We start from the raw sequence: 18,591 nt of genomic DNA on the forward strand, positions 1-18,591 counted from the left end.
GGTAGAGCAAAATTTATATGGTCCATGACGATTTTACTATTTTTCTGCAACCATCTTTGAAATGTCGGTGCCTTTAGAGAAAATTCAAATAGTAAGGAAAACAGCAGGTCTTTCACAGATAAGCCCAGAGCAACGCTTTTGGAGATTATATAAGGTATGTGCTTGCATTTCGCCTGCTCAAAACGATTCTTAACAGAGTGAGTAGACACCGCTACTAGTTAAAGAACATGGGCCTATAACTCACACTAGCTTTTGCAGTTCTGGAACGCATGAGTTTGCAGTTACGTCAGGGACACGGATACAAATATTTTCATCTCGTACTCGTCAAGTTGTGCGCACCATTTCTCGCTTTAAAGATACAGCGTATTCTGGCGAGTTCAGACCTGACGGGAAATTAATTGTCGCGGGAGATGCTAGTGGTCTTGTTCAAGTGTTTGATACAAAATCGCGTTCTATTTTGTTGACTTTAAGCCCTACAAGCCGGCCAACACATGTGACCAAGTTCCATCCGAAAACTTTGACTACATTGCTGTCAGCGTCTGACGATCAAGCACTGCGACTATGGGACATCACATCGACTGAGCCTGTCTCGCAATTTAGATGTCACACTGACTATGTGCGGACTGCAAATTTTTTATCGCCCTCTTCGAATACTGTGGTTACGGGCTGTTATGATGGTGTTCTCCGTGTGCTTGACCCTCGCACGCCGGAAAAAGCAGCATTAACATTAGATCATGGCGCGCCAATTGAATCTACATTGGTACTGACTAGTACAGTAGTTCTCAGCTCTGGAGGCCCGACAGTTAAAGTTTGGGATCTGGTAGCAGGAAGGATGGTGAAAGAGCTTGGCAATTTTCAGAAATCAGTCACGACATTATGCACCGGCGGCAGGGGTGGTAGTGGTAGCAATGAAAACACTGTTTTGGCCGGTGGTCTCGACGGTCATGTGAAAGTTTTTGACAGCACAACATGGGACGTTCAATTTGGGTGGAAATTTGGAGACGCTGTTTTGACCACAGCAGTTAGTGTAAGTTTTTCTAGGTGTGTTACACACGGAAGGTAACATTTTATTATAGCCCGATCAAAAACATTTTGTCACTGGACTTGTTTCAGGTGTGCTGTCTATTCGCACTCGCAAGACGGAGCCAAAAGTGAAACAGGGCATTAAAGCGGACAGATCGACAAATTTCACCCGAATGATTAGAGGCGGAGAATACCAAGGCCAGAACGAGCACCAAATTTTAATTGACAACAATCGCAATCCACGGAGAAGGAAATTACGGCTATTTGAACAGCATCTTAATGCATTTAGATGGAATGAAGCACTTGATTCCGCTTTCAGTCCCGGAATGACTTCTGAGCTTACTGTCACAGTGATGGATGAGCTTAAGCGCAGAGGGAAGGTTAAAGTCAGTTTGGCCGGCAGGGATGAGGGCCAGCTAGAGCCGTTGTTACGGTGGGCGGTGAAAAGTGTAGACGATTATAGAAATGTCGACGCAGTTGCAGATTGGATGGCGGTTGTCGCGGACATGTACGTTTCCGTTATTGAAAAGTCTCCCGTTTTGGACGACTTAATTAGACAGTTGCGGCGGAAACTAGAACGGCAGCTCGAAATTGCAAGAGATGCGCGAAAGTTAGAGGGAATGGTTGAGATGTTAATACAAAGCCGCTGATTAAAGTGACACCAATTACATATCATTCTTAGAATCATCACAAAGTCCATTCGTAAGCCTTTTGATTTACTACGATCATTAGTAAGCAAGCGCTAGTGGATAGATTCCATATAGTTAAAAGTGAAAACAGCATCTTGCAGCAGCGATTGCGATAATTGGGGTCAAAGTCGCCATTAAAAGATTGACCTGCATACCTTGTTAGCAGCTGTTTGGAATGGCAAATCGTAAACTCACCTGATTGTTACTTAGCACGTTAGATCCTGATACAACTTTGCCGTGAAGTTTTGCCCTTTTGCCTCCTTCAACCTCTATTATCTTGCCTTGCTCATTGACCACTGATTCCTGAAATAGGGCACCGATCACTGAATCAAGCGTACTACCTATTAACCCCAACAACGACATCCCTACAATTAACTTCAGTTTTGCGAAAAAGGACCACGTAGCACAAAACGGAGTGAACAGGCTAGCCATTATACCAATCAGGGCACCTCCCCCAACAGCAGCTCCTAAACCGAACTTTGACACACCACCATTTGTGCCTGGAGGACATTTGCGCAACGTCGTTATTAGAACTGGTGACGTCTTGGACAATATTCCAAGCTCCGACGACCAGGTGTCGGCAGTCACAGCTGCATACTGTCTACTTTCATTAGAAAAGGATAACTTGAGAAAGGGCGGAAACAACTAACGCAAAGACGCCTATAACTAAAATGCTGTCGTTCCAACACTTATTCGACATTGTAAAATAATGCAAAATGATAAGAATACTAGCGGGAAGTGAGTTGGCCAGTACCTGAACCTCATTACGAGGTCCTTCTCCGCCATTTCCGCCAGTGGATGATGCGGTCAAGGTCTTTTTAATGTTTGCTTTCACCTAAAAGTCAATGCTAAGCATTCAAGCACTACACAATTTAAAAATTGGCCAATAAACATTTACCTTGGTAAATGCCGTTCCAGTTATAAAGAAGGTGAACAAAAGAATTGTGTATATCGACCATGGATGTATGGCGTGAATCAGACCAGTTATAGCACCCGCGACGAGTCCATTTGGAGTAAGGGATTTCCGTCGAGAGGCACGCGCCATCAAAGCGAATACTGCTAAATTTCTAATTATCAGTCCAATCAGGCCCATTTTGTCCACTAACAAGCATGAAAGTGTGCAGAGCTCTGTGCGTACAGAGGAGACAGGTTAGCAATTAGTAAATTCGATCACGTGATTTTAATTTATCAATGTAACACAGCGTTGTATTTATGCAGGGGAATCTTTTTGTTTAAGAGACTGTCAGGATGAATGATCCAGATCAGCATTTCACTGTAGTCTCCCATACATCTTATCAACAATGTCGTGGTCCCAGTCTACTTTTACTTTATCACCTCGAACTCGTGGCTGCTACCTGATCACCGATGAGATTGTTCAAAACTTGCCCGAATTGCAAGAGTACAAAGCTGGTCTTGTAAACTTGTTTATGCAACATACATCAGCAGCTCTCACACTGAACGAGAACTGGGATTCAGACGTACGACTTGACATGACGGACTCTTTAGAGAAGATTGCTCCGGAGAGCTGGAGTTTCAGACATGACGCTGAAGGTACATTTGAAAAGCTTGTCATTGAGTGCTGTATTCACTGGGCAAATTAGGTAGCGATGACATGCCAGCACATATTAAAAGTAGTTGTGAGTAGATTTTGGAAGTGACTGATCTATGAAGACATATTGACATAATCTAGTGATCGGCGCGTCAATTACTATTCCGATCAAAGGTGGACGATTGGCGACCGGAACTTGGCAAGGTGTCTGGCTATGCGAGTTTAGACGAATGAGACACTCGAGAAAAGTCGTTGCGACAATTCAAGGCGAAAAACTCAAATGATTCAGTGGCGCTGCATTTAGTAATTGAAGGTGTTTAAAGCTGCAGGGCTTTGGAGGTCATGATAGCTGACTAAGGTCTACTTTTAAGCCAGCCATAAGTGTTATCATAGTTACTCTGAATATTTTATAGCGATGCTTTAAGTTCTACTCTTTTATTGAGTGATAGATGTGCAGAATATTCATCGTATAGAATGATATTTACGCACGATACTTCCTTATAGTCAGTAGTAGTATTAGTTACTGTGTGGCATTTCAGATGTTGTAAGTCACGTGATCATTTTATAGTATTTAAAGTTTATCTTTAGATTTTAAAGTTTAGACACCACAAATGGCGAGACCCTATTCCATCATTTTGTCGTCCGTCCTACCAAAGTGAATCAAGATATCTATCAATCAAGTGATAGTTTGCAATTCAACAAATGGCAACTTCAAATGAGTTTGTAACTCAAGAAGAGTCTTACGTCTCTGTTTTGGAAGATGGTAGTTTGCAAGAAGCGACTGAGACAGAAGACAGCGACAGAGAGACTGTCCCAGATGACAATGACAATGAAGCAGACGATGAAGGAGAGCAAGATGACGATGATGGTGATGACGATGACGATGACGATGCAGAAGAGTACGATGACGATGATGAAGACGAGCCACGATTAAAATACACTCGCATCGTTGATTTACCGCCGACTCTGTTCTCGTCGGATCCATTATCTGCCTTCTTAGCTTATGAACAGTTTCTAGTTTTTGCGACTCATGGTGGCACTTTACATGTTACAACACCGCAGTTGAAACCGATCAGATCCTATCGTGCTCATTCAGCGTCAATTCTATCTCTTTCAACAGATGGCACAGTTATTGCTTCGGCATCGCTAGATGGTCGAGTAGTCATAGCATCGGTTCATGACCCAAAAGACGTCTCAGCGTCTGATTTTCTGAGACCGGTTCATGCTGTTTCTTTGGACCCAAATTTTCAGACGTCTCGTACCTTTGTATCTGGTGGAACTGCTTGCAGTTTAATACTATCCGAGAAAGGATGGCTTGGACGGCAGACTGACACAACCTTGTTTCATGGAGATGGTCCAATTGATGCTACAGACTGGACAGGTGATCTAGTTATAGCGATGAATGACAGCGTAAGTAATTAAAGAGTGTAATATTTAGCTGCTGACAATTAGGGTATACATTTATACCATGCGCCTACGCGGTCCAGAATCTCTAGAATTGCACTAGCTGTGGATGCTCCAAGGGCAGACTTATACAGACCTCGTATATCTTGGATCTCTTCTAATAAGTTCATTGTGGGTTGGGCGTATACCATCTGGATAGTCAAAGTTATCAAGACAGGTGACGGCAAGCCTACTGTAGGTGTTGCCAATCTTCCACTTATTAATGAACGAAAATCAGAGGTCGAAACTATGTAAGTTGAATTGCTTTACTACTTTATTGCGCTAAACTGTTTGTGGAGTCTCAGCATCGATGGTCTTGTTTCTGGAGTCTTGCGATATGATGACGATTCTTTGTTGATACTGACTTATAACCCACCACCACCAGCAACAGAAGAGGTGCCCCGGTCATTAGCGTTAACACCTGAGTTACGTTTGGTGTCGCCTACAACAGGAGAAGAATTCTCCGCAGATCAGCTATCGCTTCGTGGCTACGAACGGCTGGGAGCTAACGATTATCATCTCGGACTGTGGCAGGATCACAAACTTCAAGAGAGAAAGTTTTTTGTTCTCTCAGCTAGAGATGGCGTGATTGCGACTGAACGCGATGAAAACGACAGATTCGAATGGCTTTTGGAGCGCAAACGGTATGAAGATGCATGGGCCATGGGAGAATCACTTGCAGATAATACTCGAAGGCGTGAGATTGGAATCAGGTGGGTTGAGTCTCTTATTGATTTAGAGAACTGGCATGAAGCGGGTATGGTTTTGCAAAAAGTCCTTAATGCGGGTACACCTTCGGTCGCAAATGACGGCAATGATGAAGAATCCGAGCTGGAAAAGTCGCGTCGAAGTGAGTGGGAACGCTGGGCTTGGGTCTTCGTGACAGGTGGTCATGTAGCCGATATAGCAGAATTTTTGCCGACGTCGTCGCCGGAGCTTTCGAGTGTGATATATGAAATGGTTCTTGGATACTACCTGACAAATGACAGAGAGAAACTATATCATATTCTAGATCAATGGCCGACTGATATATACGATGCAAATAGTATCATAGCTCTTATGGAAAATATGCTGAAAGAAGAAGATGATCGCAAGCTGCGCCAGAATATAGCAAAGCTCTGCGTGTCTGTAGGCAACTCCAACGCGGCAATTGGCCATTTACTACACATTCAAGATCCTGCAGCACTAGATCTTATACGAAGTCAGCATCTACTTTTGTCTATGCTCCCTCTTATTCCCGAAATTTTGACAATTAATGTTAGCATGGATGAACTAGAGTCAGCACCTGTATCGGTGATTCGAGACAAGTCTGCAGAAGCCGTCGATCTTGTTGTTGAAGGGCGTTTAGAGCTCTTACCAGACAGAGTGGTAGAGCAAGTTATGAAGTCTGGAATGGAAGTTATGGCTTTTCTTTATCTCGAACGCTTACAGCAAGAGGACTCATTTGCTGCTCAGAATTTTGCTGATCTACTTGTCAATTTGTATGCTGACTATGATCGGGCAAAATTGCTAGACTTTTTGAAACGGACAAACAGCTACAATTTAGAGAAGGTCAGCAAAAGCTATTTTTTATTTTCTATGACTAAAATCTGTCTAGGCTTCTGAAATTTGTGAAACTCGAGAATATATTTCAGAGCTTGTATTCATTTTGGGAAAGACCGGAGAAAATAAAAAGGCTTTAATGCTTATTATTAATCGACTGCAAGATGTTGATCATGCTATCACATTTGCAAAGGCACAAGATGATAAAGATCTGTGGAAGGATTTGCTTGACTACAGTATGGATAAACCTAAATTTATAAGAGCTTTATTGGAGCAGGCAGGAACTGCGATTGACCCAATCACGCTTGTACGGCGAATTCGTGAGGGAATGCAAATTGAAGGATTGAAGTCGGCTTTGCAACGGATTCTGCATGAGTACGAACTTACTTTATCCATTGCACACGGTGCTGTGGCGATTTTGAATAGTGAAGTCGACAACTACTCTCAGCAACTCAGAAAAGGTCGTGCAAAGGGAGTTAAATTTGAAGCCAAAGATGTTGAGCAGTACAATTCCTCTGAGACACTGATCCAGTTTTCATGTGGACATCTTTTTACGGAAAGAGGTCTGCTTGCTAACGACAATTCAAATTTGGATACTGAAGACGGAGACGTTTTTCCGAGCGAAAGCGCGCCTACTTCTATTAAATCAGTAGCACAAAAAGTAACTCATGTTGCTTTCATTCATGAAAAGATGCGATCGCGTGAATGTCCGACTTGTTTACATTCGCGGAATATTGGAGACCGTTTTTAATTGGAGTGTCTGTGTAGTTTATTGCTTTCTTGTATAATAATTGTGCTTATAGTTCATGATTTAAAACGTGGTTGGTTTAAAGAGAGTGAATTCCAAAACTAGAATGTCTGTAATACTTGGCAAATGCTTGACGGGATTTCTTGCATGCTACACCAAACTGCGGAACTGATAGGAAGAAATTGATAGGCTATTATATACTGGCCAGCCCAACAGTTTAAAAAAACTACTAGACTCCAGGCGCTTGGTAAAACCCTGTCCGACTAAGAACTGTTCCTAGAGAGGGATGAACCTCTACCTGGAAGGGAGTAAAGTCAAATTTTTCGCCATCTATACTAATAAATCCGCTATGAGCTTTTGGTGTGACTCGGTAAGCATCTACTTTGTAGTAATGGATCTAAAAGAGTTTGTTAGTCATATGCACCGTCAATTTCAGCTACGCACCTGTTTGGAGTCAAAATGTTTCCCTTCTTGGACATTTAACAAAATCGACAAGACTTCGAGCCGAGGTATAGCCGAATCTATCAGCACTAAATCTACATAGCCATCTCTGGGGAGTGCAGCAGGGAAAAATAATGCATCGGATGACATCCATGGCATTTTGCCAGCATAAAAAATTGCCAGTGTTGAGGTGTTAATTATTTTCCAATCTTCGGGCACTGGATCATTTATCGTTCCATATCGCAAAGATGGTAGCGATCGTGAGGCCACGGCTTCCGCGTCGACAGAATCGTCATATCGCTCGTGATTCTTGCTCTTGTCCTCTTGGTAAGCTCGCCGTACTTGCGACCGTGATTCGTGCGCAATGCGAACCGACACTTCACAGGGATATTTAGCTCTAGACAAAACGCGCATAACAAGACCAACAGTAAACCGGCTTTCACCCATCCAGCGCATATTTTCTGTTCCAAGGTCGCAGTCTGCAATCATTCCGAGAGCTTGGGATAAAAATGTTACATACCTTTTGTCACCTTGTGTTAAAGAACATAGATCGACTGGAATCGGTACCCCTAGAGACAAGTAAATAAATGATCGAAATCAGCTTATGTCCGGCCACATCCATACCTTTAACAGTGCTCAGCGTTGCAAATGGTAGATCATTAGAACCGACAAGGTTGACGCATAACGCATTTCCAGATCCTACAACATCAACACTTTCACCAACAATAACCATCTGCAACCAATGTAACATACCACAGGGTAGCTGACAGACTGGAACCCTAAACGCGAGGCCGGCATTTTTACGCTTTGAGAGACCATTAAATACTTCGTGTGGAATACCATCTCCTGAGCAGCACACTATAGCATCATACCGATCTTCCAATCCTTCCATATTCTCAATGAGATCCATGGCATGGCCTTTGTACTCGGTTTTTATCTGATCCACGTGACATCTCGCCGCGTCAAATATCGGAAGTGACAGCTTTAGGAACCGATCCGTAGCTTTACCCTGACCTCCAAATGGGTTGATCAATACTAGCAGCCGCTTACAACGAATTGTATCTGCATTATAGTCAGAGGGTCGTTCGAGCTCACAATTCAAAGAATGGCACACTTCTGTAAGCTCTATTCATCAGGGCTTCAGTAAAGGCTCGACAGTTTTGCTCCTCTGACCCGTCGACGAGGAATGATGATCTGGAAAAAGTAGCCTTTAAATCGTTTTTGACGATACAGTAGTCAATTCGCAAACATAATAGTTGAGTTTGTGCTCGCGCACTTGCTAATTCTGCCCAAATAATATTGTAATAGACAATGGATTCATGGCGTATAGATGAGTGAAATGAAGCTGTTTGTTAATGCCACTGTACCAGAATCAAAGACCGTGTGCAGGCGCATACAATTGATACAAGCTACACTTGAAAAACAGCCTAGCGTGGAACCACTAGATGAGTCTATATAACAGTCAGATAAGTCGCTAAACAAAGAGATGCCAATCAACTCACACTCGTAATCAATAAGCAGAAACCTTTCTTCCAGAGTCAGCACGACCCGCTTGTGGTCGAGTGTATACGCAACTGTTGAATTAATGCCGACCATTGTTTTGCTCTAATTCAACAAAATACAATACGCGCCATGCCAGTTTAGTCCCACCATTTTGGCGGTACTCAAGAATCAATTAGTCACGTGATAAATTCCGTGATTTCATTCTACATAAAATATATCTAAGCAACACACTGTAGGTCAGCGTTGGCAAAACGAAGTCTTCATTTCATAGTTGAGGTTGAAAATTGCCATTGAGGCATTGTCATGTGGAATCCGAATGACCCCATGCTTTGCGCGACTGATGAGATGAATGCGTTTGCGCGCTTTGTTTCGACCCGATATCTCTGTGTTTACACATGTTGCACATGAATAGAAATGGATAATTTATGTCAATTTTTAGTCCTAAACACTCAAGTAGTCAATGACCCTAAAGATCGCATAATAGTCAGGACAAAGTTAATATCTATCAAGTCTACTGTCAAACCATGTTTATCGTAACTGCAACTTTCTGAGGCAGTAGTAGATGGCTGAATACACATCATGTAATACGTTTCACGAACAGTCAATGTCAGCAGTCAGCATCAATCGACAGGACACGAAGCCGCTGCTCAAAACAGAAAGTCCTCCCCCTCTTGATTTACTACGATATCATTGTTTAGGACAGAACAAAATCGGCTCCTAAATAAAAATCATAAATAAATGATTCTCATATGTGTCGACCCATCTCAGTTTTGTTCCTTAAAAAAAAAAGCAGTTACCACGCTTAATTGATATCTTTAGACTGAATGGCCAGGCCTGATCAAAAGGAATATCGCAAACAAGAACTGAGGACTAATCAGATACGTTATCGCGTAGTAGACAGAGATTGCAACTTCTACTCTTTGAACTCAAAATTCGCCGAGTTATTCAATATATACAACTGGATGTATAGACTGCTTCAAAATCACACAATGGTACCATTCCACTACTGATATCAAGCAGTACAGTTTAAAATTTGCTTCTTGTCTAGTGTAAATCAGTTGCATCTGATATTTGATGAGGCAAGCGTAATAAGTTTGTAAGACACGACAGGCTAAAGAATCGTCAAGTTGTCCGCATGTACCTTTCGAATCGCCGTGCTCGAGTAGAACGAGTAACTCTGTGACTCGATGCAAAATGTTATCGCACATCTACCACTTTTATTGGTAAGAGGTCTTTACTAAGATGACGAAACATCTACCTCCTGACGATAAAAAGTGGTTTTAAACGGTGACCAGAAGCACCAACACGTATCCTGTCAAAAAGTCACCCACGGCAACTCAGAGCTCCTGCCCCATTTCTGTGGAGGAGACTACTCCAAAGTGGCCGGCAGCACAAGGTCAACAAAGCAGCCATCTGTTGCTGTACAAAAAAATATTTCAGTGCAGGTGGAACACTACACCTGTTTTGATTTTAGTGATTGCATCAAGCTATCATGCTCCTTTGAAAAAAAAAGTATAAATTGCCCAAAAAAAAGCAAGTCGCAGAAGTGCATGAGAAGAGTACCGAAAACGGCTAAGAAAAAGAAACATGCACAATGAATTTGGAACAGTTCTCCAACTTCTTCACGATTACACAGTCGACGGGCAAAGTGGAGATTAAATTCAGTGAGAACTAAAAGAAAATTAAATCCAAGCAGTTAAGTCGCGATTTTCAATATTGCAAATCAGAGTTGACAAGCTTTAGATTATACTAATTAGAAAGGAATTAGAAAGACATTTGGCACATAAAGAGAACAAATGACACAACAGCGCAAAAATCGTGCAGACTATTATATACCCTGTACTTTTCTGCACTGGATTAGAAACAGAACAAGATTTAAGTTGAGAGGAAAAGAAATACTCGCTCTGCTTCGCAATTGATTTTCACCAATATTTGGCCGTCTCGACTTCCAAGTCGCTAGAGTAAGTTTTCACAATTACCCTTACCCCTTAAACAAGAATGCACCAGCAGTCAATGACAACCATAACGATTTGATGCATATGAGTGTATGTAAAAGTTAATAGTTCTAATCAATAATATGGGGATATTTGTGATATCAACTGTCGTATTTCTATACTATACGATATGGATATTGATAATGGTGAACAAAATTAGCTTTATGTTATATCCGCTAATAGCAAGCAGCCATTTGTTGATACAACCCATCCGGTTCAAAATATATTTCCTTCACGAGAGTGGGCTATTAAAATGCCAGTTATATTGCTTTTATCGGCAGCTGCAATAATTGGCAGTTTTTTGGGAATAGTTATGGTCAGGTCAAATAAACTGCGCCAAGTAATGTTGGACAGAGCTATAACTTGACTACACTTAATCGTTATTTTGTTATTTCGCATGGAAACGTTTCCGCATTATTCGGAAGGGATCACTGTATAGTTGTGCTTGACCCTCCTGTAATTAACTGATATAAGTGTACATTACATTAAATCACACGGAGCAAGGAATAATATTTATAGCTTGTTGTGTCTTCACAAGTCGCCAAATAATTGCTGGTCGGTACCATCAATAATTTCAACCATTCTCTCAGCATATACCATCTGCTCTATCGTGAGGCGCTTGGTTACAGAAAGAGTCCATCTCATGGTGTGTTCAGCAGCGACAATACTTAACAATGCAAAACTGCATACTGCAATAAGCAGTGCACAGAACAAGCAACTTATGACAGGAATAATCGCAAAGAGGGTAATGACAGCCCATCCATATAAATCCGCAAGAACAAAAGCATCTACATGATTTGTCTCAGTGTTGACATTTAGCAACGGAAAAAATGATACGAGTCGGCATGTAGTCAGACAATCAAGAATAGAATTGTAATCATTTGACTGTGAGACACATCTGGAAAGTTGTCAGCTCCAAAAAAAATTAAAAAAAACTAATTGCAATAGCTAGAATACTCATTAATACGCGACTGTAATCCTATCACATCACGGCCATCATAGTCTGGCCAAGAACACACTGCAACAAAAACAGCCCCAACTACTAGTAAGAGCCAAAGTATGTACCAAAGCCCGTAAACGTAGTCAGCAGTCAGACGTCTCAGATATGACCAGACGGCCTCTAATGATGCCTGGGATTGGACTTCATCAACTGTCAAACTCGCGTTTAAAACATTGGTTTTTAAGTCGTTTAAGTTGGAATCTAGTGTTTCTCCCATGAAGCTATTATTAGAATAAAGATCAGAAGCACTTGTTGACTTGGATCGTAGTTTGACCAGCGATTGCACGACCCCTGCACCGCCAGGTTTTATTTGCTGGGCACGAGACGGCAAAGTCCGGTTTGAAAGAGAAGATGAGAAAGAAACACATTCTGCTTTACCACAGTTTTCTTTGTTATCTTCTGGTGCCAAAAACTTCTGTTCAGAAATTGTCTGACGCTTATCATCAAAAGTCTCCCAGACGTTGTTTTCTATGGTTAGTTGTTGATTAGAAATAGTACGAACCGCACGTCTGGCGCTTTTTATAAAACCGTCATTGATTTCTTTAGATATAATCTGTGTACCATGTTGTGCCCGAAAGGACTGTTCGTTTTCAAAGGCAGATAAATTTTGGACATGGTTCAATGTGTGATTTGCTTCGCCTCCGGTGATAAATTCTGAGCAGTCCTCACAAAGTAAACGCTCTGCCAATTCTTTATTTGGATTTTCCGTGGTCTCAACGTGCTGGTCTGCACTTACTGTCGAAGATTCAATACTGTAAGTATAACTTCTGGCATCGTCTAGTTCGACTATTTCAGTTTCAGACGACTGAGTAGATAATTTCCTCAACGTTCTGTGTTCGCCATTATTTGCCTTCAAATTTAGGGCCTCTGCTTCTTGGCGGCCAATCAACTGGCATGAACCATCGCCAGTTTGGCCATTTGAAGCAATAGCAGAGCCTGCATCCAAATGATCATACTCATCATGTATACCTCGAGGCAATTCAGATTCTTCAGTCATGCTCGCTACCGCGTCATCAGAACCGCAGACTATAAGTGGCGTTTCCAACAAGTGAGGTTGGCTAAAGGGATCGCAAAGTTCAGCTGAAAAAGAATCGGACATGTAGTCTTCGAGATTGGCGTCTTCATCCGCGTCATAGCAATCGTCATCCTCAGAATGCAATGAAATCATTTTCAGAAGTCTATGTATGTCTTAGTTATAAGTGAAGTATGTTGATAACGAAGTAGTTAGCGCTTTTTTGGCATGCAAAATCAAAGCAAGTACAAAATACTATAAACAAAGGGTTTTGTGTAAAAATGACAAATTTAAATAATCAATGACCTCCTCGGTCTATAACGGGCTAATGGGTGGCTCACGGACGGGTGCTTGGTCGGAGATGGAAGTGCACGTGCATTCTCCGGCGGAAGTGACAGAATCCGAATTCTACGACTGTGTATGCTCAACTTCCGCAATAGAACTATGGTGTCGGTTGTCTGGTAGCCGAGGCTGTTTTGGTGCAGGCTAGCGTGACATTGCGGGGAAAGCCGCACGCCACAGAATTCCCACAGATCCGGTGGTCAACTCACCCTGAATAAGACAATGTGAATTTTTTGATGCAACTTCATGGCGTTAAAACGTCAATTAATCTGAACTCCGAGTACTGACCGAAAAGTATCGGGATTAGTCTATCGCAGCACAGGAAATATGGCATAGGCATCGTGTAGTTTACCGGATCACGCCAATTACCTGCCCATCCGTCCGTTGAAGGTGACGTCGTGACAGAACTGACTCTAACTGAACTTAAAACTGACTCATTGCTAAGGAACCGGACACATGCACAGAGATTTATATGTAAGTAGCTCTCCCCCGCACACAACTTCATCTTCATTTAATCGTGTTATTCATTCTTCTTCTTTTCTCATTGAACCAATGGTCTTTTCTTCTGTAGATCTCAAATCCGAGCAGCAGCAATTCGACGATCAAGTAGCTGCTGTTAAAAAGTGGTGGTCGGAGCCACGTTGGCAACACACAAAGCGTGTTTACACTGCCGAATCTATCGTTCAAAAGCGAGGCTCGATACTTCCAGAATATCCATCGGGTTTGATGAGCAAAAAACTTTTTGCTCTACTAAAAGAACATGATAGGGTTTGTACGCTGAGAAAGGAAATCAGAAACAGATACTGACTTCAATAGTGTCAAACTGTGTCTTTCACTTTTGGTGCTCTTGATCCTATTCATGTCACTCAAATGGCAAAATATTTGGACTCGGTATGAAAACCCTCAATAGCATTATGTTCCAAGCTTACACGCCAGATTTATGTGTCAGGATGGCAATCTTCTTCAACGGCCTCTTCGTCAAATGAGCCTTCGCCCGATCTTGCTGATTATCCGATGGTGTGTTAAACTGTTTCACGAGCGCATATTACTAATTTCATAGGACACGGTTCCAAATAAAGTTGAGCAGTTATGGTTCGCACAGCTTTTTCATGATCGCAAGCAACATGAAGAGCGGATGTCTGTCCCACTTGCACAGAGGGAAAAGCTCAACTATATAGATTTTCTTCGTCCAATTATTGCCGACGCAGATACCGGTCATGGCGGAATTACCGCTATCTTAAAGCTCACAAAAATGTTTGTTGAGCGTGGTGCAGCTGGTATTCACATTGAAGATCAGGCTCCTGGAACAAAAAAATGCGGTCATATGGCTGGAAAAGTTTTAGTTCCAACTTCTGAGCACATCAATAGGCTGGTTGCCATTCGCGCACAAGCGGATATAATGGGTACTGATCTGCTTGCTATTGCACGAACAGACTCGGAAGCGGCAACTCTTATTACTTCAACTATTGATTATCGTGATCACCCTTTTATTCTTGGTTCAACAAACTCGTCTCTTGAACCATTGGTGACTCTTATGGTCGCCGCCGAAAACTCCGGTTTACAGGGTGAGGCGTTGCAAAAAATTGAAGATGATTGGATCAGTAAGGCCGATCTCAAAACATTTAAAGATGCCGTGATTGACGCAATCGCATCTTCTTCAATTTCTTCTAAAACCGCGGCGATTGCAAAGTTTTCGGGTGCAATCGTCGGCAAATCCAATGCAGAAGCGAGAAGTATCGCATCTGAACTTGGCATCAAGATTGCTTGGGACTGGGATGCTCCCCGCACGCGTGAGGGATACTATCGCATCCAAGGTGGCACAGCTTACGCTGTAGCACGAGCGATTGCGTATGCACCATACGCTGACTTATTGTGGATGGAATCCAAATATCCCGATTATGCGCAAGCGGAGGCTTTTGCAAAAGGAGTTCACGCCGTACACCCTCACCAGTGGCTGGCTTACAATCTTTCACCATCGTTTAATTGGACTAAGGCCATGTCTGTAGAGGATCAAGAAACTTATATCCAACGTCTTGCGAAGTTAGGATTTGTTTGGCAATTTATCACTCTTGCTGGATTGCATACCACAGCCCTTGCTGTTGACAACTTTTCAAAAAATTATGCCACGATTGGCATGAGAGCATACGGCGAGTTTGTTCAGGCTCCTGAAATCGCACAACAGGTCGAAGTTGTAAAGCATCAGAAGTGGTCGGGCGCAGAGTATATTGATTCGTTGCTTAAAATGGTCACCGGTGGCGTTAGTAGTACTGCGGCCATGGGTATGGGCGTTACTGAAGATCAGTTCAAGCATTAGTTCACAAATTTAATTCTTGATTTTTGACTGTGATGAAACCGCATTCAATACAAATGTAAGCTGTAACTTTTGGAGTCTTTGTAGTTAGGCTACCAAGATCAGTTATTTGAACGAAGGCTGATAGCAAGCATAAAATTTACATATGCTGAATATACTCGTGTTGAGCATCTATTTGACATTATCCATTATTCACTTTTCCTGGCTCTTAGACTATTGGGGAGGAATATAAGGTTCTACCAGCATCGATGAAAAATTTCTAATTTTTGTGGTACCTCTAACTTCATCCGTCAATTGAGGCAGTTTCACAATATGGAAGTCATCCTCATACAGCTCTCCTATTTGCTCCACGTACTTCTGCTGCATCTTGTATCGTGCATTACATTGAGCGCAAGTAGATCCAGGAGCAGGATAAAGAAGCTGATTAACAACGATGCAATGAACGTCAATGCCATAGGAGGATAACTCTTGAATCATGCGTTCTGTTTCGTATAGTGATAGAAATTCTGGGATGCAAACACAAACAAATGTAGTCAAATCTGGATCTTTGAATTGGCCATTTACTTCATTAATTGTTGCACGCATCGTCTCCAACTTAGCAAACATGTCACCATCGGCCCCTCCTTGAGCACCCAGTAATCCGTTTAGCATCGGCCCAAACCTTCCACTTAGCTCCGAGACCTTGGCTAGCGCCTTCTCTAACACAGTTGGAAAGGACAAAAACCGTAAAGTATGACCAGTCGGCGCCGTATCAAATACAATGACATCGTAGTCGGTAGACTTAACTTGTTTCATAACTTCTGCAAAAGACATTGCTTCGTCGACACCAGGAATCGAAAAAGCAAGGTCTTGCATTATACCTGCACCACCACTCTGAGAAGATGATTCGATCATTTCTTGAATAGAGCCAGAAGGATCGATTTCCATTGCACTCAAATTATCGAATCCGTCAACCTTTCGGGCTTCCTTACCAAATTGTTGGCCGAAAGCGTCCGACAAGTTGTGTGCAGGATCTAATAACAATGAGATATGCTTCGGATAATAATTATATTGTAATTCTAACCTGTTGAAATTAAAAGAACATTCTTACGACATTTGGATAGCTGAACAGCGAGAGAACAGGAGGTAGTGGTTTTGCCTACTCCACCCTTTCCTCCTACAAAGATCCACCGCAGCGATTCTTGATCTAAAATATTCTGCAGAGTTGGCTCTAATTCTTCATCCATTACTTTGAACGTAGTCGGATATATTTAGGTAGTGGTCTATAAACTAATAATCTAGCCGACGTGCTCGTTCGAAGATCAAGGAATCGGAACTCGTGACAAGTACTAAACCCTTTATTAGAACATGTACAAGAACTGCGCTTACATGCATGTCGACGCAACAGAAGCGTTGCCGATCAACTTGTCGATTAAGCATATCGACTTCCGGGTAAACGTGTGCGGCTCAACGCTTGTGTCAATTTTAGGATTTGCAGACAGAGCTGATTAAATTTATTTAGTGCATGTGAGACTCGTCTCACTTGCGTAATTAATTTACGTATAGAATGAGGCCTTTTTACCGCCCTGCCTCATTTACCTCTTGACCTTTCTTCTTCACGCCTGTACGCAACACTTTTGTATTAAGAATACCACAGGCCAAAATGTCGTTTATGTTGCCAATAAAGCGGTTTGGGCAGCGTACGGTGGTATTGGTTCTGATTACTGCATTGATCGCCATCATAGTCGTTATTACAGCTACCAAAGGCATTAGTACTAAAAGCTATACTACTGCAACGGTAGTAGCAGCACCAGCAACAAGCTCCAATCGTAAAGTTCTTTCGCAACAAGCTATGAATGAAACATTAGGATTTGGCGAAATTGTTGTTGTTAGCCTGCCCGATAGAACTGACAGAAGGGACGCTTTAGAAATTATTTCTGCGTACACCAATTTGAAGCTTAAGTTCGTGGATGGCGTTGATGGGTCGAAAATGAGTAAGAAAGAGTGGCCAGATGAAACGCCAAAGACTTTTCGGGACAGTATGCTTGGATGCTGGCGCGCACATGCAAATTTGTGGCAGTATATGCTAGATTCAAATTTGGAAACATTACTCATTCTGGAAGATGATGTGAGTAAACTTTGATCATATATTTTGCACTTACTTATACATCCACTAGATTGACTGGGATGTTAAGATTCATGAAATTTTTGCAACTTTATCTGAAAAACTACAACACAATCCTCTGCGGTTAGATACACCGACTGAACGTGAGCGCATGGCGGCTCCTTATGGATTGGACTGGGATGTCCTTATGGTCGGGCAGTGTAAAGATGTTTCGAACCCTAACCGACTCGATCTCTCTTTCTCATATCACGACTCTAATGGGCCTTATGAAAAGCAGATCGCTGAGCTATTTCGTTCTCAGATGCGGAAATTGACAGACAAGGAAGATCTTAACCGACAGCGAATTATCACACCGACATGGGAACCGGTGTGTACAATGGGATACGCAATAACTAGAGTTGGTGCTATGCGTCTTTTAACAAATTTGTCGTACCTTGGACTCCATGCTGCTGTAGATACGGAAATTGGAAACCATATGAAGGCTGGAAATCTACGAGGTTATACAGTCACACCACCAATTTTTAATGCCTGGAGAGTAAGTGGATGGAAAGACACTGATATTCAAGTACACCGTCAGTACTACAAGTCAGTTGGAAAAGGAAACAAAAGGGGAAAGAGTATGAATTTGAAGGAGAGCGCGCGCATTAAAATGTTGGAGGCTCTTAAGCAGGACAACTGGGCTCGATATAACGAAAAATTTCCGGTCGAGCGAAAGTCTGGCGCTACTACAAAGTAAACAATTCATTATTTGTTTGTTCGTCGTGCCGTTTTATGTCGCACAAATTTAAGATTCTCTGTGCACGTGTTTACTGAAACGTCAAGTCAACGGTAGAAATTACAGTTTCGTGTTTAAATAAACTTGCTTAAAATCTACTAAACCCTTAACAATC

At 42.2% G+C, this 18,591-nt stretch overlaps 10 protein-coding genes across 10 annotated transcripts; 6 read left to right on the forward strand and 4 right to left on the reverse strand.

Annotated features, from left to right (window-relative positions):
- Positions 1-25: 25 nt before the first annotated feature.
- On the forward strand, positions 26-1,713 carry V1512DRAFT_277546 (UTP15 C terminal-domain-containing protein). The gene is made up of 3 exons (XM_066917917.1): positions 26-154; positions 206-1,027; positions 1,077-1,713. Exons 1-3 carry the CDS (start codon positions 62-64, stop codon positions 1,671-1,673), a joined length of 1,512 nt encoding a protein of 503 aa, XP_066770103.1. The 5' UTR covers positions 26-61; the 3' UTR covers positions 1,674-1,713.
- On the reverse strand, positions 1,368-2,846 carry V1512DRAFT_266196 (integral membrane protein DUF92-domain-containing protein). Its single transcript, XM_066917050.1, has 4 exons — positions 2,611-2,846; positions 2,363-2,547; positions 1,908-2,313; positions 1,368-1,859 (listed from the first exon to the last, which is right to left on the reverse strand). The coding sequence occupies exons 1-4, from the start codon at positions 2,803-2,805 to the stop codon at positions 1,788-1,790; spliced, it is 858 nt and encodes a 285-aa protein (XP_066770104.1). The 5' UTR covers positions 2,806-2,846; the 3' UTR covers positions 1,368-1,787.
- A 139-nt stretch (positions 2,847-2,985) lies between these two features.
- V1512DRAFT_287624 (uncharacterized protein) lies at positions 2,986-3,922 on the forward strand. Its single transcript, XM_066918117.1, has 4 exons — positions 2,986-3,263; positions 3,314-3,349; positions 3,403-3,805; positions 3,850-3,922. Exons 1-3 carry the CDS (start codon positions 3,014-3,016, stop codon positions 3,543-3,545), a joined length of 429 nt encoding a protein of 142 aa, XP_066770105.1. The 5' UTR covers positions 2,986-3,013; the 3' UTR covers positions 3,546-3,805; positions 3,850-3,922.
- On the forward strand, positions 3,905-7,083 carry V1512DRAFT_277549 (uncharacterized protein). Its single transcript, XM_066917918.1, has 4 exons — positions 3,905-4,671; positions 4,714-4,955; positions 5,004-6,255; positions 6,302-7,083. Exons 1-4 carry the CDS (start codon positions 3,964-3,966, stop codon positions 6,995-6,997), a joined length of 2,898 nt encoding a protein of 965 aa, XP_066770106.1. The 5' UTR covers positions 3,905-3,963; the 3' UTR covers positions 6,998-7,083.
- Positions 7,084-7,223: 140 nt separating this feature from the next.
- On the reverse strand, positions 7,224-9,031 carry V1512DRAFT_272246 (ATP-NAD kinase-like domain-containing protein; the record flags this gene model as incomplete). Its single annotated transcript, XM_066917675.1, has 7 exons — positions 7,224-7,391; positions 7,439-8,004; positions 8,060-8,134; positions 8,189-8,497; positions 8,550-8,780; positions 8,833-8,886; positions 8,938-9,031. The coding sequence occupies 7 exons, from the start codon at positions 9,029-9,031 to the stop codon at positions 7,224-7,226; spliced, it is 1,497 nt and encodes a 498-aa protein (XP_066770107.1).
- Positions 9,032-11,015: 1,984 nt separating this feature from the next.
- On the forward strand, positions 11,016-11,257 carry V1512DRAFT_194321 (dolichol phosphate-mannose biosynthesis regulatory; the record flags this gene model as incomplete). The annotated part of the gene is made up of 2 exons (XM_066913148.1): positions 11,016-11,078; positions 11,123-11,257. Coding segments are annotated over 2 exons (198 nt in total), but the record flags the coding sequence as incomplete, so codon positions are not given.
- Positions 11,258-11,867: 610 nt separating this feature from the next.
- Positions 11,868-13,100, reverse strand: V1512DRAFT_254624 (uncharacterized protein; the record flags this gene model as incomplete). The annotated part of the gene is made up of 1 exon (XM_066914781.1): positions 11,868-13,100. One exon carries the CDS (start codon positions 13,098-13,100, stop codon positions 11,868-11,870), a length of 1,233 nt encoding a protein of 410 aa, XP_066770109.1.
- Positions 13,101-13,838: 738 nt separating this feature from the next.
- On the forward strand, positions 13,839-15,600 carry V1512DRAFT_211123 (isocitrate lyase; the record flags this gene model as incomplete). Its single annotated transcript, XM_066913524.1, has 4 exons — positions 13,839-14,054; positions 14,103-14,177; positions 14,223-14,303; positions 14,347-15,600. The coding sequence occupies 4 exons, from the start codon at positions 13,839-13,841 to the stop codon at positions 15,598-15,600; spliced, it is 1,626 nt and encodes a 541-aa protein (XP_066770110.1).
- A 78-nt stretch (positions 15,601-15,678) lies between these two features.
- Positions 15,679-16,915, reverse strand: V1512DRAFT_52121 (anion-transporting ATPase-like domain-containing protein). The gene is made up of 3 exons (XM_066918425.1): positions 16,661-16,915; positions 15,741-16,610; positions 15,679-15,689 (listed from the first exon to the last, which is right to left on the reverse strand). The coding sequence occupies exons 1-2, from the start codon at positions 16,821-16,823 to the stop codon at positions 15,811-15,813; spliced, it is 963 nt and encodes a 320-aa protein (XP_066770111.1). The 5' UTR covers positions 16,824-16,915; the 3' UTR covers positions 15,679-15,689; positions 15,741-15,810.
- Positions 16,916-17,103: 188 nt separating this feature from the next.
- Positions 17,104-18,578, forward strand: V1512DRAFT_242100 (uncharacterized protein). The gene is made up of 2 exons (XM_066914276.1): positions 17,104-17,704; positions 17,754-18,578. The coding sequence occupies exons 1-2, from the start codon at positions 17,240-17,242 to the stop codon at positions 18,435-18,437; spliced, it is 1,149 nt and encodes a 382-aa protein (XP_066770112.1). The 5' UTR covers positions 17,104-17,239; the 3' UTR covers positions 18,438-18,578.
- Positions 18,579-18,591: the final 13 nt, after the last annotated feature.

The sequence above is a fragment of the Lipomyces arxii genome (assembly GCF_038497795.1).
Source record: "Lipomyces arxii strain Phaff 12-163 unplaced genomic scaffold V1512scaffold_17, whole genome shotgun sequence".
Classification (NCBI taxonomy): Eukaryota; Fungi; Ascomycota; class Lipomycetes; order Lipomycetales; family Lipomycetaceae; genus Lipomyces; species Lipomyces arxii.